The sequence below is a fragment of the Streptopelia decaocto genome, assembly GCF_964273445.1.
Source record: "Streptopelia decaocto genome assembly, chromosome: 11".
In the NCBI taxonomy this organism is placed as follows: domain Eukaryota; kingdom Metazoa; phylum Chordata; class Aves; order Columbiformes; family Columbidae; genus Streptopelia; species Streptopelia decaocto.
Genome location: NC_138666.1, coordinates 8,129,980 through 8,155,212, shown reverse-complemented (window position 1 = coordinate 8,155,212; position 25,233 = coordinate 8,129,980). Strand labels below are relative to the sequence as shown.

General features: G+C 41.4%; 1 protein-coding gene and 1 long non-coding RNA gene across 3 annotated transcripts in view; both read left to right on the top strand.

Moving 5' to 3' along the window:
* The first annotated feature begins 1,422 nt into the window (after positions 1 to 1,422).
* On the top strand, positions 1,423 to 9,743 carry LOC309444480. The gene is made up of 4 exons (XR_014185050.1): positions 1,423 to 1,532; positions 2,626 to 2,697; positions 8,317 to 8,484; positions 9,675 to 9,743. It is a non-coding gene; the product is annotated as an uncharacterized lncRNA (long non-coding RNA).
* LOC309444478 (hepatocyte nuclear factor 4-beta-like) overlaps positions 9,740 to 25,233 on the top strand; it is a 28,125-nt gene continuing 12,631 nt past the window's right edge. For both annotated transcript variants that reach the window (XR_014185049.1, XM_082062340.1), the window contains exons 1-5: positions 9,740 to 9,854; positions 10,414 to 10,608; positions 12,445 to 12,627; positions 19,117 to 19,288; positions 21,149 to 21,243. Coding sequence is in view for 1 of the 2 variants with exons in the window: in XM_082062340.1 (XP_081918466.1) it covers positions 12,513 to 12,627; positions 19,117 to 19,288; positions 21,149 to 21,243 (382 nt within the window). In the remaining variant the exon portion in view is untranslated. The remainder of the gene's footprint in view (positions 9,855 to 10,413; positions 10,609 to 12,444; positions 12,628 to 19,116; positions 19,289 to 21,148; positions 21,244 to 25,233) is intronic.

The following is a 25,233-nucleotide window of genomic DNA, read 5'->3' as shown; positions in this document are numbered from 1 at the left end:
GTAATTAGTGTTGCATGTTCTTCTGAGGAGAAAAATGGGCCCAGAAAAGTACTACCATATACAGAGTATTGCAACTATAGAGTGTAAATTGCTTACTGATGTCAGGCTTGTTGTTCATGGGGGGCAATGTAAGTTAGAAAGTCCTAACTGGAATCAAGCAGGGGTGTTGGAGATGTCCTGGAGAAAGATGAGGTGACCCATTTTATAAAACTGGGAAAACAGAATCCTAGATTGATAGTTATTTCATAAGTACCTTCTATATGCATCAGTGAAATTCTGGCCAAATGGGCTGACTTCAATTCATGGTGATTGTGTTTCACTTTAAATTCATGGACAGTTTCTTGGCTCGTAAGATGTTGCTAAATAATTTTCAGTAATTGCCACAATCTCTCTTGTTTTGCTTAAAGGAACTCAGTATTGTGGATCAGCCCCTTGGTGCCTTTTTAAATTAAAACAATTAGGTGCATGATTAAACTCTCTCCTGAAATGTGAGATCCAGATTCAGGTGCATCTCACAATGCAGCAGCGTGAGCTGGTGGGAATGATGAGCATCTGGGACCGAACAGATTTGGCCACTGGTTTCACTCTTCAGTTTTCCCTCCTACCTCTTGTCTACTTCATTTACTATAAGTAGGGACCATTTATTACTGCATTTCTGAACAGCACCTGGTCTAGAAGCATCCATCTCCTAAGAGCTGCTGGAATATAAATAAGACAAAAAAGAGCTTTTTCCTTGTGCTAATATTTTGTTGGAATTTTCATGCAGAATTTTGGCCTGGAGTAAAGTATAATTGGGATACAGGTTTTAACAGGGGAGGCCACACTGACCTATTTCAGCAAGGGACCACAGAATAACAAACCCATGTTATGCTCTAAACGTAACTGAAATCAGAAATGAAGCTTGAGTTCAAGAGCTCCTCCAGGATTCAAGGCTGGTTTCTCCCTTCACCCTCTGAAATATCTAGGAAAAAAACAAACAGGAGGACAGAAATGAGGTTATTCCACAAAGCAGGGGAAAAATAGTTGTAGTACTGGGAGTCCGAGGGCATTATCTGGTTTTGCACTTTAGCTGTGCCCCCCCAAATCATCCTGTTAGTACAGATGCTGCCCCTCCTCCCTGTGCATGGGGCCCTGAAAGTTATAATATCATTATTAGAGCTGGCAGACATTCCATTTGTCTTTCATTACATTTTCCTCTGTTAAATTTTTTCTTCACTTTTATATGCATTATATATAATAATATACGCAATTCGGATACACAGGGTACACACGCACATATGTATAAGCTAGCAGCTAATTCTCAAAACATCACAAAACCTCATGCTGTAACGTGGTATATGTTCTCTCCTTTCTCTTTCAAAATATGTTGTAAATTCCACTGCATTTTTTTTTTCTTTCTTTTTTCCCCCTGATTTACAACAGATAAATCAACAATGCTGCTTCTGTGAGACTGGTGGGATTTTCCCCCTTGGGATGACTGTTGCACAAGAAGAACTACCAATAACTGAAGTGTAACAACCGTGACTGTCATGGTAAGCAAACACTGAGCTTTCTAGGAGATTTTCACTAAAATAAGTGAATGCATGATCAAACCTGAAGAGTGGAGAAAGTAGAAAAATTTTTGTGTTGTTTTTTTTTTTTTTCCTGCTATTCAGTGTTAACAGCATGGAACACAGCATTGACAGAGACATTTTCCAAAACGTTGGTGTAGAAAAAATTAGTTTGTTTTGCTAAAATGAATAAAGGTCATTTTGATAAAATGAAGATTTTTGTTCAACTTTCCAGCTAGTGCATCTCTTTAAATTAGATTTAGGTTAGCAACTAATACTTTTTGAATCCCTATAGTCTTACAGGACTAAGTGGATCAGACCATGATCTGCAAAACCCCTACAATTTCAGTGGTATTCCCTAATAAAAGGACTTTTTCAGTGTGACCACTGGTCATGTAAATTGGTATATGGCATAAAAATGCATATCAGATCTGTCCCTGAAACTGTACATTTGGGTTCAGAAAACATGCTAAAAACTCCAATTTGAGGGCATTTTATCACTGTGGCTACTCATTAATTAAAAAAAAACAAAAACAGAAACAAACACCAACTTTGTCATTTGCTGATTAACTCTGATTTCTGAATGATTCATTTGCTGTCATGTACTCTTTAAGATATGAAGTCGGTCTAATTAAAGACAGATGTGCAAAATATAGCCTATATGATGGATATAAGGAAAACATACTTTTCCATGAGAGTGGCAAAGCCCACAGCCAGAAATACCTCTCCAGTTTAGTAACCTCAAAAATTCATCCTCAAATATTATTCATCTCAGTGGCCTGCAAGGATTTATCAGGGGTTATAGCTTCCTGAAAACATCTGTGAAACTGGGAGTTTTGTATATATGTGTATTTTTCAGTCGGTAAACAGACACTTTCTTTTACTATACCCACTGATTTAAGACAGCAGCAATTATGAGTAAGGCAGTCGGGAAGAGACTCAAGTGTTCAAAAATGGATATTATGGGGCAAATATAGCTTGATGTTTACAATAACATCTCCAATTTAAAGTCATAAAAAGCATCTTTCCAACATGTCAATATGTCTACTTACCAATCTTTTATTTTTTAAAATAGCTTCTCATTTTGGATGAGGACTGAAGAGTATACCCACCTATAGATGAATTCAGTGGACCTGAAACTCCAAGAGTTGAGTAAAAGGCGTCTGATATTCACTGATTTTGATGAACAACCACTTCTTGGTTTATAGACATTGCTGAATCACTGTTATATCAGATTTCTTCATGGTCACTATGGCATTTTTAAAAGATATGGTTATTAGAAATAAGAAAAAAGGAAAAGTCTCCATGGGATGTAGGACTGATACTGGAGTGTGCTAAAGACTAAAAGTGTACAAACATGCATCCCAACCAACACCAGCTACTAATGTCACTCAGAGATTTGGTTTGTGAAGGAGCCGCAGGATAAGCTACTGAATGACAGTGCTGGATTAAACAGTTCCTAATGATACTAATTTTCTATATTTCCATGACTAGCTAAGATGGATGGTTTATAGCGACTACTTCTGGATGTGTAGCTGTGGAGCAGAGAGAGGCAGTGTTTCCTTGAAACTACTAGATTTCCACATCTCCTGTTTTAAAAACAGATACAGTAGGGGCTGCTCCTGTGCTTCAGTTCTGTAGACTAAACTGTATTTTCCTATTGATTTTCTTATTTTTCTTTTTAGTTTATCCCTTTGATGTCATCTGTTAAGGCTCTCAGATATTGTCCCCAAAGCCTCATTAATTTCAATATGATAGCCATTTTAGATAATCCATCATTTAAAAAAAAAAAAAAAAAAATCAATATTTCTTTAGGTTTGTGACTGTTTCAGCTTTCCAGTCCCTTGAACAAATGGAAGGTTTTCTCCAGAGCACTCTATATATGTTGGTTGGAGTTCTTTCCTTATCACCCTGATGCTGAGCCCCAACAAGGTCTTTATATGTGTGCAAGAGCTAAAAGATCAAATGTGCAAATATATAATGGATTATAGCAGCTAAAGTAGACTTGACCTGTGCTCTGTGGTGGTTGTTTTTATTATTATATTTTTATTTTTTAAATTGAAGCATTATGTCTTCTATCCTTTCTGAGCTTTTCATATTTGCACTTGGTTTACTTAGCAGACAACACTAAAAAGAGTAATTTGGAGGAACTCTACATTTGTCCTGAGCTATTAAATTACCAGAAAAATGGCAAAGCTAGAAAATCTAGGGGACAAGAACAGAAATCAAAATTACCCAATGAAATGCTGCATGATTTATTTGGTAGGAACTTTATTTTCAGCTCCTCTGTTTACTATAGCACAGAAAATGATTCAGATGATCACAGTCAAAGGTCAACTCCTTTTTGGTGCTTCCCTGGACCTGAGCCAATATCTGTTGATGTTTATCTCATGTACTGAAAATATAGTGTGAACATATAGAGGGGAGTGGAATTCCATCACAGAAATTTTAGAATACCAAAAAAAAAAAAGTCAAGGAAAAAGGCAAGTGCTTTTAGACCCACAACTAAGAATTTGTAAGATAAAAGCCAAAATCTAACTCCTGGGTTAGTTTTTGGAAATCTGGGAGATTATATTTTAAGATATATGAATATGACTTTGGTAGAAGAATGGCTTAAAAAGGGTGCTTTAGGTGATAGAAAAGGGCTTATAAAATAATAAGGGCATCCCCTAAAATAGAAAGAACAACAGCAACGTAGGACAGTCATCGTGCTTTCAGTGCAAAAGGAGAATTTGCATTCCTAACCTCCCGCATTGGAGCTGGGTCTTGAATAGCGTTTCTGTTTTCTCTTCAGCTGAGCTAATGACAGATCTTTAGAAGTGTCAACACTGCAACCAAAAAAGCTCAAAGTGGCAGGAACGTCGTTTGTGGGGGAGATTGGAGTCGGAGCAAATACTCTCATCAAGGTTGGTTGCTCCTGACTAATGACATGTCGTTTGCAGTAAGAAAAGCCAAAAAGACTTGCCCACAGGCAGCACAGTGCTCCAGATGAGTCCCATGCCTACTTCAAGAAGCAGCCGGTGAGGTAACGCTGCTCCTCTCTCCAGGCTGGACTATCTGCTTTAGTCAGGGGTTGACGTCGCCCTCGGCCAAGGAATCCAACCTAATTCTTGATGGCTCTATGTGTCATTTTCTCTATTGGCAGGGAGAATTCATCTTATGTGACGTCACTTTCTAAAAAAATTGCAGATTGAGTGTAAGTCACCTACACTCCCCATGTGCTTTGTTTAGAGAGATTGGCATTGCTATGCGATTCATTCCTGGTCCTTTGGAGACCTGGGATGAATCACTCTCTGGACATAGGATGAGGGGAAACAGCCACAAGTTGCGCCAGGGGAGGTTTAGATTGGATATTAGGAAAAATTTCTTCATGGAAAGGGTTGTCAGGCATTGGAACAGGCCTCCGGGGAAGTGGTTGAGTCACCATCCCTGGAGGTGTTTAAAAGATGTGTAGATGTGATGCTTAGGGACGTGGTTTAGCGGTGGACTTGGCAGTGCTGGGTGCATGGTTGAACACAATTATGTTAAAAGTATTTTCCAACCTAAACTATTCTGTGATTCTACAACATGTCAATTTTTCTTTAGTGGATGCAGAGGTACTGATGTTTCCAATTCAGATATGAAGCCTCAGTCTGGATGGTGAAAATTAGGACAACCGGGTTGCTTGGTGTGGTAGACCATGATCTGGGACAGCTGGGCTGCTGCAAACCTGTATTTCCCTGACTGGCATAAATTTAGAGTAGTGTTTGGGGAACCTTTCACCTCAAGGGTAACGAAGCAGGTGAGTGAGGGAAAGACTGGAAGATTGGGTACTTCTCCTTTGGCTTTTTCCATATGTTTTGGTTCTATGGACAGCAGGCTCCAATGTCTGTTTTCTGCTTTCTACTCGGTGTTGAATACGTCAACAGATTGAAGGAGTTTGGGCTTGATTGGTCTAATACAGAGCAGAGATCAGCTAAAACTCTTGCTATTGAGTCTGGATTTTCCCATGTAAGCCCAGCCTAGGAAAGACTTCTGTGGAAAAGAAGTGGATGTTGTCTTTGTAGGAATTAAATGGAAACAGAGCATTCCCTGCCATCGCGAAAAGTCTCAGCTGTGAGACACTAAAGTTAACTGAAGTAAGTTACATGTTAATTTTGGTGAGTGAGCTGGAGTTTCACAAATGTGTTAATGCTTTTATGAGTTGATGGTGTCAGGTATGATTTATTCTAAAATTATTATTTTTCAGTCAAAATGTTTTGTTCCTCCAAATTTGTCAGTTTTGCTAATTAAGACATAAATTTCCTCTTACTTATAGAACCTAAAGTAAAGCTGATTCTGACTTTTGAAATCTGAGCCACATGTACTGCGCAGAAAGCGAGTTGCCAAGGGTCTCAAATTTAAGTCAGAAGTCACCATGACTGATGTTTGCAAACAGGAATAAGAACAAAAATGTTGTGTTTCTGTCCTTTTGTTACTTTCCATTTTGTCCATTATTAAATATTTTAATTTCCCTCCCTTCTTCTGTGAATATCAAAATTCAATTACAAATGAGAAATCATTTTGAAGCTAATGAATATTCTTTTCCTCAAAAAGTATTTAGTGAAGTTTGTTCCCTTTTCATTCATCATTATGTCAAATGTTGATCAGCTGATTTCTTTCAAGAAAGGAAAGAAACAAGAAGTCCTCTGAAATACTCCCAAGGAACACCCACTGACAGAGGTATTTGTTGATGTGAGGAAAAATATGCCATTTCAAAAATATTGCAGGCATTTCCTCTTTATGAGAACCTGCTTATGGAAAATAGAGAAGAGAAATTCCAACTGGTGCATGCAGTCATCAGGTGTTTGCTGGGAAGTGTTTGCCAGCAAAGGACAAGTTTGCAAAGGTCACCGGTCGCCAGGAGACCCCATGTAGGCTGGGAAGTGAGATTTTACTCAGATTTTACCCAGGCATCCAAAAAATGGGATTTATTCCTGAGACACCAGTGACCTGTGGCTACATGATGTCCAGTTTTTATTCCCAGTGGGAGCTCCTGTTTCTCAACAGATCAGAAATTCAGGCTGTTTCATTTTTAGAAACCTAAATGAGCACTTAGCACTTCTGAAATTCTGACCGTGACCAAATGCACAGTAACAAAGAACTGAAGTTACATAGACTCAGAAAGAACAAGTCATGAGGTTGGCCTTTGGTCATCAGAACAATGTAAAACATCTTAGATTTATTCCCCAAATCCAATTCAGGTTTCATCTGCGCTGAACAGTCAGTATATCAGTGAAATAACTGGGAATTTCATGAATTAACCAATTTGAAGTAATTGCTGGTAGTTGGGTCTTTGTGTGATTTGTGCTTGACAATTTGTAAGGACCACAATCTATCATTTGAAGCTGGTAGTAAAAGTTTTTTTAGTGGTAGTGTGTTTATCTTTTTGTTTGTTTGTTTGTTTATTTCATGTTGGTTTTAATCATCCTAGAGGAATTTTCTAAGCATAGTGATTTGTGCTTGCTTAACTTTCTATTTTCCCTAAAGCTCTGTCATGGAAGATTGAATCCAATTGATCTAAAAGCAAAATGAGTAAATCTTAAATGAATGTGTTTGGCAGGAGCAAAGCAAAATAAGTTTGCTGGAGGGAAAGATGGTCAAAGTCCTGATCTTTTGCTTTTCTCCTTTCCCTCCTCCATCATACAAATGATGGGTGATGTTATCCCATGTCCATAACATCATCGTCCATCATGTCATGTCTGTCAGGGAGACCTGAAGAAGGCCGTATGTTTAATGCAATATTTCTTGTAATAAGAAATATCTGACAATGTCAAGAGAGATTTTTCAGGCTAACTGTACCACAAGTAGCATTCAGTGATGTATACCACAAGAAATTGCACCCAAGAAAGGAGAGAACTGATTTAATAGACATCTGGTCTAGATAAATTTGTCATGTTTGCTCTTGTAATTATATGCTAATGACATGATTTCACACTACTTATGATCTCAGAAGCGTACTGTTTCTAATTATACATTACGTCCCAAAAAAGGCCTTACTGGCTTCTGTCGTTCAAATATTGGTTTTATTCAGATTGCCTCTCTCTAAGTAGGTAATTTTATTGCTACTGTTGTTGCTGATACCCAAGAACCACCTGGACATTGGTAGCTTTATGCTCACTAAGTCCTGCAAGGGCAGGAAAGAGTATAATAATTGCTGCATTTCAGATGGAGAAAATCTTTGAAACAGTGGTAGGACTTTTAAATATGCTTCTAAGAATAAAAGAAGAAAACTTCTGTGCCAAAAATACAGTTAGTGGCTTAAGTCTGCCTCAGCATTTTGCATAGCAACAGGTCTTTTGTTAGCTTTTAGTGTCTCAGAGACCTTTCCTCATAAGCAGCATAGACTTACTTTCCTTTAAAAACCAGCCTCCAGAGATGGATGTGCAGCTGCCACAGCTGGAAACATCTTCTCCCACCACTTACCTAGCCAAAGAAATGTTGTTTCTGATGGCTTGCTCATAGTGCTTTGTGTTCTCTCTTAATTAATCAGAGTTCTTATCTTTTCTGCACTTCATTTTGTCTAACAGGCATTCCCCAAAACATCTGAATTTTATTTCTAGGAATAAGTGTGTTGTCTTATTGAGGCCATGTGTTCATCAGAGTTTGCCCTCTGTTGTCTCTGCAGCACATATGAGAAACCATATTGATTCATTCCCAGAGGACTATCTTTGAGTATTCATGCTATTTTTATTAAACAAAAATCTATTTTTTTCCTCTCTTCTCCCACTCCCCCTGCACCCTCCAGCTATATCTAGCCTCGCTGAGTCAAAAAAAGGAATAAATGGAAAAACATATTAAAAATAAGCTTTTGTCCACATGGAGGAGGATTGACATCAATTTGCAAACTAGGAAGTCTGTGTTATACCCTCCAGTTTTACTTTTGGTTATCTGTACATCTCAGGTACCTGTGCAGGTGAGTCAATGCCTGAGCACTCAAGGAATGGATGCTCCCAGTCTTGTCCCCTCACTGGAAAACCAGCAAGGTGTTTTGCAAAAATCCCAGTTATCTCCATATGCAATGCATTGTGATCAACTCACCTATGCAAGCATCAGTCTTGCAGCCCAGAGGGAATGTTCGTATATAGAAGCTCTTCCCTCACTGTAAGACTGTTTGCTAAGAGTTGTGGGGGGAAGTATAGCAACCCTAAGGGGCAATATTTGCTGCTGTTGCCAGTACGGTTTTTGTTCCCGCCCCACAGCCCCAGCAGCAGTGTGGGTGTGTGTGCTGAGCCCATGCTCCCCACACATGCTCCTCCTCCTTGGGGTGAGAAAAGGGAGAATATGGGACAGGCAGAGGGTTCTTTGCTTTTCTGATCCATTCTGGTGAAACCTTTTCAAATCCACAGGTCAACCTAATAGGGTTAACATCTTTGAAACATGTTGGATTTACCTTTACGTGTGGTCACCACTTGGACCAGAGCTGCCCTATCTTTTCTCTGCACTGAGAGAAGGTTAAAAATGGGTGGTGAAGAAAGGTCGGGGCCTGGCTTGGGTACCACCAGGTCTCCTCTCACACGAGAAGCTCAGAGTTTCTCCCAGGGCCTCGTCTACTCAGTGTATCACAGAATCACAGAATGTTAGGGATTGGAAGGGACCTCAAAAGATCATCCAGTCCAATCCCCCCGCTGGAGCAGGAACACCCAGATGAGGTTACACAGGAAGGTGTCCAGGCGGGTTTTGAATGTCTCCAGAGTAGGAGACTCCACAACCCCTCTGGGCAGCCTGTTCCAGTGTTCTGTTACCCTCACTGAGAAGAAATTTCTTCTCAAATCTAAGTGGAATGTCTTGTGTTCCAATTTGAATCCACGTAGTAGCCTTTGTTTGACCTTCTTATCACTGGCGTGTTGCAGGAAGGGCCAGACCACCTGTACACAGCCTGTGGGGACACACAGATGTAGATGAAGTAGCTCCTTGAGAGCTCCCATGTCTGTGCCCCATGGGGAGCTCAAGTCCTGGAAAGAGTGTCTCAGCAGACAGCTGTTGATTGGCCCCATGAATCTCTATGTCCAAATCTTTCTTTACTGATGCCCTGCTCTGTGAAGGCTTTGAGATTCCTCCTTTCTCCAAACTGCCCCTTGTGTGATCATCATGTGTTTCCAACAGAGGCCAGCCAAGATTGATGCGTGTCCTGTGGATACCCTGGGAGTTGCCAACAAGATGAGCAAAGGGACCAAAGGCTCATTGTTCTTCAGGGTGATGCCAAAGCACCAAGATCCAAACACTAGCCCTCTCCCACCTACCACCAGCCTGTTTCCTCCATCAGAGGTAGCTTTCCAAGTGCAGGTTTGTATGTCTAACACTTACTTGAGATCAAATGGAGAGATATCTCTCCCTAGCCCCCAAACTGGCCCACTGTATCAGATTAAATCATTGTAAAATTGTGAAGAAACCAGCTAGAGATTTTCTAGTTCTTGACTGGGAGAGGTATCTGCTTCATTGTGTTAATGAACAGTGCTGAGCAGATGTAAGGGCACCTCAAAGTGAGCTACTTTTCTCCTGATGTTAATGAAACTCAGCCCCAGCCTTGAATAGATCACAGTCAAGTTGCAGCTATGACTCAGAAAGTGATGTAAGGAAGCAGGGAAAGGAAAAAAGAAACTGTTCAGCCCTCAGCAAAGTTTTGGTAATCTTCAGGACTGCTTTTGTCCTGCAGAGGTTTGGAACAGGGCACTGACATCTGTTTGAAATAACTAGAAATGTCATGTAGTATCACTCCAACACCACCTTCCATAACAAGTCAGTCCTGATTATCAATGTGGATGTGATGTTGAAATCTGACCCCGAACTATTAAATTTGCTCTATAACCTTTTCTCATCCCCAATAACCTTTTCTCTTTCCCAGAATGAAAATTGTCCAAGCGCATCCTCGCAGCCCTGCTTTCTTTGGAAGTAAGCCTTAACCCTCACGTCAGATGGAAAAATCTAGAACACTGAGGGATCTCTAAACCAAACGATACCAGGGCAGAAGCCCAAATTTCATCTCTCTAGACTGCAAATACCCAAAAGCATGGTGAATACAAATATTACTATTTTAAAGGTAAGAAACCCATTAAAAAAAACCCAAACTGGAATTGTAGTAATATGAGAACTCTTAGCTGTGATAGTAGCAGAGTGCTGAGAATCAGGCAGGATTCTGCCCATAGCTCAGTTAAAAGAATGTGCCAGATTAATAGGCATAATCAAGACTGACATTGGGTAAGAGGCAAGCACAACTAATCAGATGCTAACTTAGCTGATGCTGGCATTACTGAAAGCCTGGGGCCATAGTCCAAGGATAAAAACATAACATCTTATCTAACCAAGGAGTCATTTGTGTACCACTAGTTGCAACATGTTCTTAAAAAAGGAAAGAAGGGGTGAAAAAAAAAGTATCTATGGCACATGAAATTATTTTATACCCCAGAAATGATAAGAAAATAAAGCTAAGGGTTCCTGCACCCAATCTTTATAGGGGAAAAGCCTGTCTAGAGTTAACCCATTGCAATGTCTGCTGGAAGTCCCCAGGATATGGAAAAATCCATTAAAAAAAAAAAAAAAGTAAAATGGGGATGAAATCAAAATGAGTATATCTAAGACATTTCAAAACTCAGTTTTGGCATATTTCTTGCTATTTGGAGTTTGCTCAGATACATGGGGCCACCCTGCTCTTTGGTTCAGTGAGAGTTCAGGCAGTCTGGCAGTCCTCTTCTTTTGGCCAAGGCTCCTCTTCTGGCAAAACATCTGCCTATTTCTCAAGACTCTTCCTCCCAGATTCAACAGGATGTTGAACTGGGTCTCACAGAACAGCTCATGGAAAGGAAAGGCCCTCTGACACAAACAAACGTCACTGGAGAGGGAACGGTAATGTCAGGGAAGGCATCTGGAAGGTTAAACCAGGAATAAACCAAGCACTTTGAGCTGTATTGCTTTGTATGGCTGTATTTTATTTCCAGTCTTCTGCAGTACAGCTCATGAGTCTTACCAAGGAAAGAACTTCTGTGCGAAATTCAGTAAATTAAAAAACAAACCACAGTCCTGTGGGGAAAACTGGAATTGTGCTTCCATATCATGGGCCTTTCCCAGAAAAGCTGGGCTTGGGTCAGCGTGAAATGCAACACCACACATCTGCAAGGGAGTCTAACTGGTTCTTTTCAGGCTTTTCCATTTTCATCCCTTGCTGTTGCTTAAAACTTTCTGCCCTAACAATTCACAACCACAACCAAGGTCTTTCTCAATGGGCGCTCTGGGAGACTGGGGCTGTCTGGAGTCTGGAGGAAAAGACACAGGTGACAGGGATGGTGGATGCTGGGTGGGAGAAGTCACCTCCCCTCTGCTTATAGGGCAAATTGAAACCATGCACACACATGTAATGAAGTCTCATGTTTCCCTTCCAGTAGCATAATTGTTGTGCAGGACTATTGATATCTCATGGCAATGCCTCAGGTTGTCAGCACCTGATGGTCTTCAGACAGTGGTGATACTGACTCATTGTCTTGACCACTTTTAAGTGACATCATTTGGCCTTTTCCCAAGAGCTGGTAGCTGAGCAAGGTGACAACGGCATGGGTGTTATTTGACATGACCACCGCTTTGCCCTGGAAGAGCAGTGCATGTGTGTGAACAGCTCTCCACAGCCCTTTTCAAAATGTTTGTGCAGGAACAGCCATAAACCGGGCTATATTGACCCAAAGATGCAATCTAAGTCATTCGAATCTAGGCCTTATCTACATCACATTATCAGGACCAAGAGAGCACAGATGCACCCCAGGGAGGGAGGGGACTGCATGTGCGGGAGGGAATGGCCCCGTCCCTTCTCTCCTGGCGCAGGGAGGGACTGCAGGCAGAGCTGGGTAATGATTTGTCATCACGAGGGCTGGGGTGTCTCTCTTTGCAGAGGAAACCTTGGCCGTGATTGACAGCAGGGCTGTTCTTTACCGCTTCCCTCGCTGTTGACAAGTAATAATGAAGCTTTGTCAGTCCATCATGGACATGGATATGCCAGATTATGTTGACTCCTTGGACTCCTCTTATACCATGCTGGAATTTGACAACCTTCGGGTGCTCCCCAACAACACTGGTGAGATTTCTGTTTGCTTACTCTTGAATAATGTCCGCTACCTTTGTTCTAAAGCTGAACACCTGGGAAAGCCAGGCAGGAGGTGTGGGGCAAAGGGTGCAACGGGTAACATTTAAGCAGGTGACCTGTGAACGGGTGTTGAACCTGCAGTTGCGTTTGGGCTGAAATGGGACCCCTTCACTTGTTGGTCTTATTTTGAGCTGTTCCTTTCCTTGGCGGGCTGAGTGTCATGTCCTGAAGTGCCCATAAGGTATTGCAGATGTTGGTGGAGCTCTTCATGGAATACCATAGGTTTGTCCCCCTGTATGGCTTGTGAGAGGAGTTATTACATTTCTTCCTTATAATGTGTGTCTTGTTTGCGTATATGACTTAAGTTCATATTTAATCCTTGGAAAAAAATGCCATCTCAAACGGCATTTGTCTGTTACTCAGAAAATATGCCATGCGTCAAATTTCACTTGTTCCTAGTTACTTAAATTGAGAAGCAATATCCAAATTGTTAGTAGCCTTCTATTTTTTTTTTTTTCTGGCTATCAAGATGGTCTAAAAGTCTTAACGGCACACAAAGAACTTGACTGTGAGGCGTGTGTTTTTATGTGCAGAGACTTCCGCTTTGTTCACAGAATTAAAGCATATTGCATATTTAGATTTCGAATAGTCAAAAGTACCCGGGCATAAAGCAAATAAAGTATTATGTGAAATTAACTGTTCACTCTGTGAAAAATAAAGGACATTTTGGTCATATAGCATGAAACCTATCACGTAACCGAATGAGATTCCAATGTTAGCAATGTCTTTGGAGAATTTTGACAGCATTTTGTTTAAATTGTTAAAAAGCGTAGTGAAATTAAGATGGGATTTTCAGGGTCTCACGTTTGCTCTTTAGCTGTCTCATCGAAAGAAATCAAAGTTTCAGTAGGGCTATCACCTACAATTTAAGATGATTAGACTTCTTATTGTGGGACATGGTGGGGATGTCAGGAGACAAGTTAAAAGACCCAAAGAAGTTTGAATTTCATGTTGACCTCAGTAAGAGCTCTGCCTGTCCCTAAATAAAAGATTTTCAGTATTTATTTTTTTTGCCAGTTCCAGATAGACTAGATCTTATTCTTGTGGAAGGGTTTCCATCTGCCATCCTACTCCAGAAATATTATTTAACACAGATGTTTTTCTTTGTCACTTGCTGTTGAACAACAAGATATTTTTTACTTTCTAGAGTGGTATGAATTTCCTCAAAATTCAAAATAATTTTGCAAATTAACTGCCAAAACCTGTTTGGGACTCTGTTGTTTCATGTAGTAGAACTGACAGGTTGAGTTTTTTCTGAAGTTTATCTGGATCGGTATTGTGTTATTTATCTAGCTGTTAATAAGTAACCAGTTCTCGCAGGAACTAGCTGTTTTGAAATTAGCTTGTTTGTCTTGGGTAAGTGTCCTTTTCTACAGTCTGTAAAAATAACTTCAAAAACGACCTGAAATGTCCATGTATGGAAATATACTGTTAACCAGCTGAATTCAGTTCCCATAGGTAATGAAAAATAACAGTTCACACAGATATTCTGTAGTTTCAGAAATATTTTTAAAGTTGTTAGAATCGAGAAATAATATAGTTTTAGGTATTTTTTTAAAAGAGACTGAATTGTTTTAAGATGTGTATTTCCCATTATGCATGATTATTCTGTATTATTTCCCCTACTCAATCTAATGGCAGTTTTGCCCTCTATATAAACGCAAACAAGAAAGGGTGCAATATTTATTTTAATGGGCTCAGGACTGTTTCTTACATTCTAAACAATTTTAAAATTGAAAATTAGAATATTTTTAAAGATCATGCTTACTTAAAACCGTTTCCCTTTTTGTAATATTATTTAATGAACATTTTGGATTGATTAATGATGTGAAGCCCTTCCGGTCCTAAGCTTTCTGATTCAGGAACCTGCTATTGTTTTGAGGTTTACCTAGGTATGTATTTTGGATTTTCCACCTTTAAGTAGCCCATAGTTTGCCAAATATTTCAAGACTAATTCAAAATAAAGAACGGAGTCCATTATGGGAGTGGAGGAGTATAAAAAAATGGTCTGTTTTAAATAGAAAGAATAGCAAAAGGAAACGAACAAAAATCAATGCTAATCCTGTATTTCCTTTATAAAATATGTGTTGTAACTGCAGAAAATTTTCCATTTTGTACAGACTTGTTTCCTTTACCTTGGCTGGCATTACAAGCCATATTCTCACTTGGTTTTTATGTGCTGCTAATGCCCATTTCCTCACGCTCTTGTTTAAGTTGTCATTTTGCTTAAAATATGAAGCATTATTTAAATATTGCACTAATTCTTTAGTCGAGTGTCAAAGAACACTTTCTCCCACAGTGGTGCTCACTTTCCCATCTCAGCGCTCAAACACCATGGTGGTTCCTGGGACTTTGACACAACATTGGTGAAAAAAAATATTCCCAGCCCTGCTACAGTTTGACCGAACTCAGACCATGAAAAAGCCATCAAAGATATTTTGACAGAGCTTGCGAGGATCTCTGGCCTCTCTGGTCGGCCTCTCCATCGTTGCTGCTGTATGATTTGGAAACACTAAATCAAAGTTATGTTTTATAGCTCAAAAACTCCCCCTCTATTTGCTGATGTAGAAAGCAGCTGACCTGCACGTGAACAAGGCTTCAGTGCTAGCCCCTCTCCAGCCCTACATTTGTGTGCACAGGTTTCGCAATGCTGGCTTTGGCCACCAAGTTTGACTGCATGTACATGCCCTAATGCCACATTAATGATTTCTTTACCTTCCAGTCCAGCACATGTAATTTGGGGATTTGTTAGCTGCAGATTATGTGCACTGAGACTGGCTTGGATTTCTGGGTAGATAAGAGCAAAAGCCATTCTGGAAAGTATTGGAAGGTAATTCTTCTATACAATGTGCATCCAGAAGAGATGGAAGCTGCCTTGAACAGTTTGGTAACCAGTAAAACAATGGAAAGGAAAAGCAGCAGAGAGGTTTACAGGGGTTAAGTATCATACCAAGCTCCAGCTCTTAGTGGAAGCCAGGTATCATTCCCCAACAGCATCCCCACTGAGAGCACCGCACTGCTATTTCTTATCACTGTAAAACTTGTCATCTTCATTTCACCCCTGGTTAGGTAATGACTGACATAGAGAGGCAGTAGATAACACAAATTTGTATGTATTTCAGTTGTGGGCTTGGTTGACCCCAAGGCTGGTGAAGCCACTGGGATATTCTCACCAGCATTAAGTAGGTTGTAGTTCCTGATCTGCACGCTGCTCATACATAACTCACAAAAGATGGTTGAAACTGCAGATTTTTCTGCCAGTCAACATCTGTGACAGTTCTAGTGAGGAGTCTGGCCAAAACCATGGGTGTTCAGTTCAGCCTGCAACTCACACAAGGCGAATTTCGGTCTCTTCTTGGAGAACGTCTCCAGTTGTATCTCTCCAGGATAAATTTCAGACACTGGGACATGAATTAGGGCCCCTTCTGTTATAGCATATATACCATATAAGCATCTGTACACAGATACGTGTCTGAGCATCTCTCACCAGGGTGGTGAGGACAGTTGTGAGCTTATTTCAGTTGTTGTGAGCCAGCCGGACTCTGACCAGGTCTGTCCCAGCAGCCCTCAAGCCCATCTTGGTGTGGTGCTGAGCTCCAGGTACCAAACCCTCCAGAGAGGTAAAAAATGATAAATGAAGCTCTGAGCAGGTTATCATCTTGTATCAGATAGGGCTGAATTACATGGTCTACAGTTTTCAGCTGATTTCACAGGCAGGCAACTGTGCTGGCGGGGATCCTGGTTTCCTCTGCCTTTCCTAGCAGTGACCTGGCCAGGAAAAACCCAGACATTCCCCAAATACTGGCTAGGTTTGAAAGCCATGTTGAAACCGTCTTCTGATGCACGCGATATTGCTTGTGCCTTTGCTCTTCTCTGAGCTAGTTCTCATTTGGAACTCATCCTTAGTTGGTGACAGGATTTTGTAATTAAAATTTATCATTATGATTAACATGTGCGTACGGGCTCAGGGCTTTTCTTTATTTTTTTTAAATTTCTGTTCACGTTCAGTCAAGCTGAAAAGGACATGTAACTGCCTCACAGGGACTGAAATTTTAGCTAAGTATCTGCCCTAACATAGAGCCACCCAGCTCAGCTGTAGCCCATGGGCTTATCTGTGTTTTCATGGGTACAACTGAGGCCAAAATTTGGTTTTGTACCTTCCATGGGGACCTTACATGCTCAGTACTGGTGGTCCTTCCTCCAGTTATAATTGGTTTAAGGCCAGATTATTAATTTCTTCCTTAAATCAGCAAGCAGATCCTCACATGTCCTACTCACAAAAGGGGAAAAAGTCTTCTCTGGTGAGTAAATGTTTTCCAGCATCAGGAATGGTTTGCAATCTGGACCCAGCTGAAGGATGAAGGGTCCATTGGAGACCCAAACCATATGACCTTTCCTTCATTCTTCTGAAGTCAGTAGCAAAAACATGAGTGGAGTGAAGAGCAAATTAGCCTTCTTATCTTTATTTTTCTTGTGCAGTTTGCGAATTAAATTCAGGACACTCAGCACATTTGTTTATGGCAATATGTTCCTTCAAAAGAATAGATGGAGCAACAGATGCATGAATGTTTAGCGGTACAGTTCCCCTTGAAAGTATATTCTAGTACAGCTCATTGAATACTGAGTTATCAAGCAAAATAAAATGCAGAATCTATGTAAAAAAAAACCCTAAAGATCAATGCAAATTACCATTAAGCGCCTCAGATGCAGACAATGTTCCCAAAGGCACCAAGTGCCACTTACTGACAAATATCAGGGCTGGGAGCATATTAAATGGATTTTGGGAACAGGTAAAACTCAGTTTCTGTCATTATGACCTAAGAATGATTTTGACACTGTCATTCTTATTTGTGATGTTGGTCCAGTCTCACTACAACCTATTTATTTATTCATTCATATGTTAGAAGGTGAAATACAGATCAAAAGGGTTGTTTTTGAAGGAGTGAAAGGAAGTCTGACCTTTGCATTTGTGAAGTCTTAGCTAAAAAACTTCCAATTTTTTAAAAAACTAAACCTTTATTAGCTTTTTTTTTTTTTTGGCTTTTTTTGGCTTAAAATTTTCATTGCATAGCAAATATTTTCACTGTAAATTGTTGATGTGTATTCATATACAAAAATAGCCCACTCTCTCTATATATACATGTTGTGCGTGGATTACCCAAAGCTATTTTTACACATTATGCATTAGAAAACTTTCTCTAGACTATCCAGATCAGATGCCAGTTCCTCCCCCTTTGAGTAATTTTCTCTAAGATTTGTCGTTGCTCAATACAACAGCTGTTGAGCTTTTCTCATCACCGCCCGTCTCCTCTGCAAGGCGGGATGTATCTTGTCCCAAAGACTTTGCTGATGTCACTGAAGCACGAGACTGGCTCCTCTGGGGCAACGAACGTGCTCCCAGAGGTGTGATAAATACATAAAATCATCCTGCAGCAAGTGCCCAGGTCAGGACAGACTCCACAAACATTCCTTCTCTCATCAGGATGTAAACACTGTCATCTGCATCTTCTCAAATGTCTCCTTTTTCTTTTTTTTTTTTTTGGCTTTTTTTTTCTTCCCCAAGTTGTACCTCAAATTAGGAGGATTAAGAGGGCAGTGAGTCTGGTGATTATGGCCAAGGGAGAAGTTTAAAGAGAAGTTTTCAGCAGTGTATACATGGGCCAGGCAGGGGCACAGCTATTCCTGCCCCAGGTGAGTGGGTGCAAACAGAGGACATGACAGAGGGCATTCATATGACCTAATTTTAGGTTCTTAATTTAGAAGGTCCATCTTCTTGCACTGCTCTTGCTTTCCAGTAGGTAGCAATGAGCCTCCTCAGTAGGCAATTCAGAGCAGAAACTGGACTTAGGAGAATTAAAGTGACCCTGGTGTGAGCTGTTGTCTCTGTCCTCCAGCTGCAGAGAAGCATCCAAGAGCAGCCTTTTATCTCCAACACCTCTTCATGTACATGAAGTAGTCCATCCTTCCTTCCTCTGCTGTCTCGTCGTTGCTTTCTACTTTTTCAAGTTAATGATGTTTTTTCCACTCTCTTCTGTGGGCACCAGCTTTGCCCCATGTTCTCCAGGTGTCTAACAGGGGAGGTGGTTCCCAGTGCTTCAAAAGCATATATCTCACATCCAGGTAAGGTTTCTCTGCGTCTGCCAAGAAAAGTAGGGTTAATAGTTAAATTCTTGTGAGCCTGTTGGGTTGTGCAGCTTGAAATCTCTCTGTTCCCTGGAGCAAAGCAACAGAGTTACTCCCAGTTGAGGCTGAGAAGAACATGACCATCAATCTGGAAGCTTTACTAACAACACATGCTACTTGAGCACACGTGTGTGTGGTGGGGGGCTGGGTCACTATGTGCTTTGCTTAAAAAAAGTAACTTGCTGATTCTGCTTTTTATCACAGAGGGGTCTAATGGTCCCTGTTCTTTGCCTGCAGAGGCCATCACAGCAGAATCAGCAAACACCAACCTGCTCACCAGCGGCATCAGCTCCCTCTGCTCCATCTGTGGGGACCGGGCAACCGGCAAACACTATGGGGCATCCAGCTGCGATGGCTGCAAAGGCTTCTTCAGGAGGAGCGTCCGTAAGAACCATATATATTCCTGCAGGTACCTGCCCCTGCCGTATTAAATAAATACAATTTATTGACACTGTAAATAATTCGGGGTGGTGGTCAAGTTGTAAAAAGGGGCCCCTATCCCAAATGCTGAATTACCATGAGGTGAATGCTAAGGAGTAAGCTATGTTGTATCTCAGCTTGGACTCTGACACCTTTTGTGACACCAAGCGATCCATTTCATGAGTTCACCATCACTGCTTCCCCCACAGTGTAAATCAAGGGGAATTTACAGACCAGAGGTTTGACTGGGGTGTATAATACGTAAATACAGCTTCTGGGTGTGGAGCAACACCATAACCTTATCACAGCCCAGCAAGAGAAAGCCAAGGAGGCAAAGGACCCAAACTCCAGAGATTTCATCTCAAATGCAGTGTTTCTTGATTTTCCCGGTAAAAAGCAATGACCATCCAAGAACCTGTCACCTCCAAAGCATCCACCTCCCCCACAGTGTCTCCATTTTTGTTTTGAAATTGATAAACTATGTATGCTGACATATAAGTAGTGATTTTACAATCATTCTGAGAATCTAGCATGGACCAGTGATGATTCATGTCCACTTTGGCACACAGGTATACATTGAGAGAATTTTTTTTCTTACCAGGAGGAGGCTATAAATTATTCCACAGCTATCTTGATTGACCTTAGAAAAATGGTGTTTATTTTAGTGCAGGAGGAAGGGGGAAAAAATCCTGAATATGCTCAAGCCCTTAATCTCTAATCAAAACCTGGAAGTTTTATTTCTGTTCCAGAGCTCTTCCTCCTTTAAGAGCATTCTAAATTTTTGCAATGTGAGTCACCCTGTCTGTTCAAAATGATCCTGGGTTCCTTATCACTTCAGGACACACCAAACACAAAAGACACCCAGGGTGACAGTAGTGCCCACCACATGGTGCCCACCACAGAAACTGTGGGATTCCTGCAGGAACAGGGAACAGCTACTATTGTTTTCTTTGAAATTCTGGCTTTCAGTCTCCTGGGAGAGGAATTGTTGCCCCTCCCTAGGAATCCACGAATCTCTGTGATATTTGGCAGCTCAGAGAAGATCCACAGAATTGAAGCCAAGCAAATGGCAAATGCTTGCTTGTCTGCAAATCCTTATTTGGTGAGCCGCACTGTATTTAGCTCAGCTCAGGGCGCTTTTGTTTATCGCAGACATGAATTCCTTGGAAAGTCTTTGGGTTCTTTGTACCTTTGGCTTCTTACCAGCCTAGAAAAGTGCCTCAGCTTTTACCACTTGATGATGGCCCTGGAGTAACCTACTCCATCTCCTCTTTGTGTGACAGATTCCTGTTCTATCCATTCACCCACCATGGCAAGAGCTGCAAAGTCTACATGGGACACCCCTAGAACAGCACATAGGTTCCTAAATAACCCTTTGAAATGAAGAGGAATTAGGAAGCCACATGCCTCAGAACTAGGCTGCAGACACAAAGGGCTTGTGGTCCATAGTGTCATTATTCTATGCAAAGCAGAGCCCTGTTAACAAGCTGGATCAAACAAGCTCCAGTGACAAACACCCAACAACCGTTTGAAAGTGGGAGATGGAGTTCCTACACTGCCAGGCACCAGCACAACTTGAGTCACAGTCACGATTTCACAGCCAAAACCATCACAGTCTGCCCAGGGTGGGTGGGCTGACATGGCTGCGCTCCCAGCAGGCAGGAACGGCGGTGGGGAAGATGAGGAGCTGGGCCAAGCCAACATTGATTCAATCCATTTCTTGCAAACCTTTGGCTCTTCTCAGGGTTCAAATCAGTGAAGTCTGGGACTCCATTTGGGTCTGCTCAGGGTGAGTGGGGTGCTGATGCCAGGCTGGTTGCTCCATGTTTTGTTTCTTATCTCCTCCCAGGTTCAGCCGACAGTGTGTAATAGACAAAGACAAGAGGAACCAGTGCAGGTACTGCAGGCTGAAGAAGTGCTTCAGAGCTGGCATGAAGAAAGAAGGTAGGTGCAAAGAGACATTTCAAAACTGCTTGCTGCTGACTCTGGCCCTACTCCCACCGCAGAGCGTGGTAGAGAGCAGCAGCCCTGGTTTGGGGAGATGATGCTCATGTGTTGCAGTGAGAGATTTCTTGTTGTTGAAGCTGAAAATGCCATATCCTATCTTATCAGATGTGAACTGCAATTAGAGCCTTGTGACAATAGTCACCCATTCTGGGAGGTGGTCTCATTAGAGTATGTTTATATTGGGAAATGGATGGGTTTCTTCAGGGTTTATTCAGCCTCTGATTGTTTCACAACAGAAATTCCCTTGCCACCCACCTGCTAGTGTGACTCCTAATCCCAACTGTGACAATCTCAGTGAGGACCTGCCACTGTCAGTCCCATAAATGCCAACAGTTGGCTACCATGCAGTAGCATTTGGTGATTGACTTGGCTATCTTGGTGCAACCCTTAGGACAAGGTACAGCCTGAACACAATGTCTTATGGTACAAGAGCTGCTCCTCCATGGCACATCCAATGTTGGCTGATGCCTTTTGTTGTCCTTCACATTGGCTGTGTTAAGAGGGAGGTGGAGCACTGTAGAGTATTTAGGTACCAGTGACCATAGGGAAATACCCTTCCAATGCACTAAATGAAAGTGCCTAATGCTAAGCAAGAGAAAACACACTTCTGTTAACTTCAGCCTTAATGCCCTACAGCCAGCTTCCATGGGAAATTTTGGGACCTACTGCAGCATTTCTGATCTCTGATCATTCACTGTGTAGTGGGAGAGCTTGGATTATACTATTTTACTTCAAGCTTTCTGGACAGAGACTTTGTACGCCAAGTGCTCAGCAAAGTGGGGGCTCAGCCCACACTAGATGGTACATCCTGTCGATGTGCAGGTGATGGTTTCAGCACTCTTCACCCTTCATTTGTACTGTTTTCCAACTCACTGACAGCTTATGGGTGAGAGAGCTAGGAAGGAACTTGAGAGTTTCTTTCCATGCCACCGAGTTTCACACCCCTCACCCACAGGGTGAAATCACAGTTCTACTGAAACCAAGGGGAAATTTGTCACTCCTTTCTGGTAATTCATAAGATTTCACTGATGATGAAAAAATCTTTCCAACCTTCTGACCGCATGTTTTCCTGGAGAAGAAGGGTGTCTTGCAATTTGGCGTTGGTCATGGATGTAGCAAAACTGCCTGTTGGTTTGATTTAGGAAAAATGAAGCAAAAAAAAAGAGCCCTTCAAGTGATAAAGACCAAATCAAAGCATATTTGGTCAGTTCTAGATGGGGATGGAGCCAATTGCCGATGCAGCAAGCTCCACAGCTTGGAAAGGCTGAGATCCGGTTATCAGCTCCATTCTTTGAGCCGAAGCATGATTTTTATTGGATTTATGGTAGAAGTTATAAAACTGTGGCTCATGCCTTCATTATTGATTGCAGCTCAATGGAAGATGACTCATTTCAAGTTCCACATAGTCACATTCTTTGAAACATTTTTATGAGTGCAGTCAAGTTGTGTGCTCACAAACTGCTCATGTGTTTGGTAAGGAAGATTTTAAAGCACCTTGAGCAACCGCTTTGCAGAAATTAGCTTAACTGACCAGGGCTGTATCCAAAGCATGTGTGCAGGACTGCAAAATAAATTTTCTTGCACAATTGTGTGCACAAAAAGAACACAGTTATTTACTTTAGGGTGGTTCTAGATTAATATTAAACAGTATTGCGAAGCGTTAGGGAAAAAGAGAAACTGTGTTTTGGGGCAGGGCAATATGAGAATGATACAAATGCTTGTGCATAATTTTTTGGTGGTGTGCACCGATTCATGTTGGGAGACCACAGCTGGGACACCCACACTCAATATGTCCCATTGTCACAGCACTGGCACGCAAGAGTGTGACACTTTTTCTCGCACACCACTTTTCAACCCACCCATGTAACAGCAATCAGACTTTCCAGGGTGTGGTGATAGCATTGTTTATTCACAGTAGAAGGGAAGAGGCTGGAAACGATCCTTTTCCCAGCCTGTCTGTGACAACACACCTGTGTTGGGGTTGGTAGGGTTGTGTCACCCTTACACGCTCCTCTCTTATGATGTCCCACCAACCCACTGCTCACTGAGTGTGTGTGTAATATGGCATGCTTGCTGTTCCCCAGCAAAACTAACTGATAAACTGGAATTTTGGATCCACAGTAATTTTTATTTTCTCCTGTCTTTCTGTGTTGTAAGACATGACGTGACACATTTGGGTCTTTCTTCCTCTCCTTTTTCCCCTGTTGGAAACAACTCTAGTGTATAAAAGATTGAAGGTGGCTACATTATCTGGCATGGTCAAAATGAAATTTCTGCCTAAAAAAAAAAAGCCATCTGACGCAAATACCCAAGCTAGCTTTAAACTGGCTGTCTACAGGGGCAGTGGTGTAGGTGCAGGGCTGAGGGTCTCAGCACGGGCTGTTCCTGGGATCACAGTGCAGTCAGGCTATAGGTTCACTATAGGTGTGGGGCAGCTGGGCAGAAGATGTTGAGAAAAGCATCAGTAGCATCTTCTAGATTGTATAATCTGAATTTGATCCTGCTTTTGGAAAGGACCAGGACTGTCCCACACATGAGCCCTGCGCCTCCAGGCTTGTGCTTTCAGATGGGATCCAGGTTCCATCGACACCAGCAAGAGCAAAAAGGGTCAAAACTTGAGTCTTGTGGAAATTCCAGTCCCCAGATTTCCTAGAAATTAGCTCATTTAGAAATGCTCCTATCCAAATTACATTTTTTGTATTAATAATTCACTTTAATAACTACAGGTAAACAATCATCAAAGCTGGGACTAGGGGAGAGGAAAAGGCTTGCTTGAAAACAAATCCCTTCTTGTCTCCTGAAATGCCACTGTGATCAGGATTGAAGATTTTTACAGGAGATTCGTTTTGTGGTTCAGGCTTGGACTGTACCACAGGACAAGGTTTGATTTCTATCATTTAGCGCAATGCTACTGGGCAGGGTTTTGGTCACTACAGCGTCAGTGAATGAGGAGTGCACCAGATACTTAAACATCCAAAGAAAACAGCAGGATACTAATTTTAGCATCTGACTGAAGTCATATTCAACCTTGGATAAAGTAGCAGGGTGTGATTTTTCAAGTGAGCCGGGTCATCTGCTCACATGTAGTTGAGTGTCTGAAAACTTGGAAGCCTTTTGACATGCAGGCTCTGCAATATCAGGAATCAGTTTGCTGGTGGAAAAAAAAAAAAGAAAAAAAGAAAAAAGAGGGGTTAATATTTAACCTCTCATCCCCTTTAGAGTAATTTATGAATGTACATGAGCTCCTTTAGTTTTACACAGAAGTAAAAAGAATTATTGTATCACTTATGGCCACAACACAGTGGGAGGATGTGAGGCTATTTTTAACATTTATTTTTGTTAAATTGGACAGGTTTGTAGGGAAGTTTTATTGGTGTTTCACAGGACCTCTCTTTGTTTCATACCTTTTGTTTGCACATCTCTTCTGCCATCTTTTAGAAGGTTGAGACTGAAGTTTATTGCAAAGATGGATGGAAAAGGTAAAGGATCTTCCCCACTTTGTGATAGTCATAAATCAGACCAGAAGCCTGTGAAATGATTAAATGTTCATGTACCACTGGGATTTGTTTGTGAATAAAAAAAAATACCACACCTGCAAAATCAGGCAGCAGAAGGGGAAAATCTCTTGGTGGAGACAGAAACTGTGAGCACTGGTGAATGCTGCTACCGAGCTGGGGCACTCGCTTCTCCCTCCTCCTGCTCTCTCTTTATGACATTTATTAATACTTTTCCAACTTTGCATGCATGAAATGAGAATTTTTTTTCATGGAATAATAATTGAAATGGTAACTTTCATGTACACAGGGATTTACCGTTTGCAGTTTCTGTGGAAAGTTACTGGTTTGCTGCCGTCCCCTTCCAATCAATGCCTGTGCCTGTATTTATTGGACTCCCCGGAGGTTCCTCATCACAGGCCCTGTACCTACG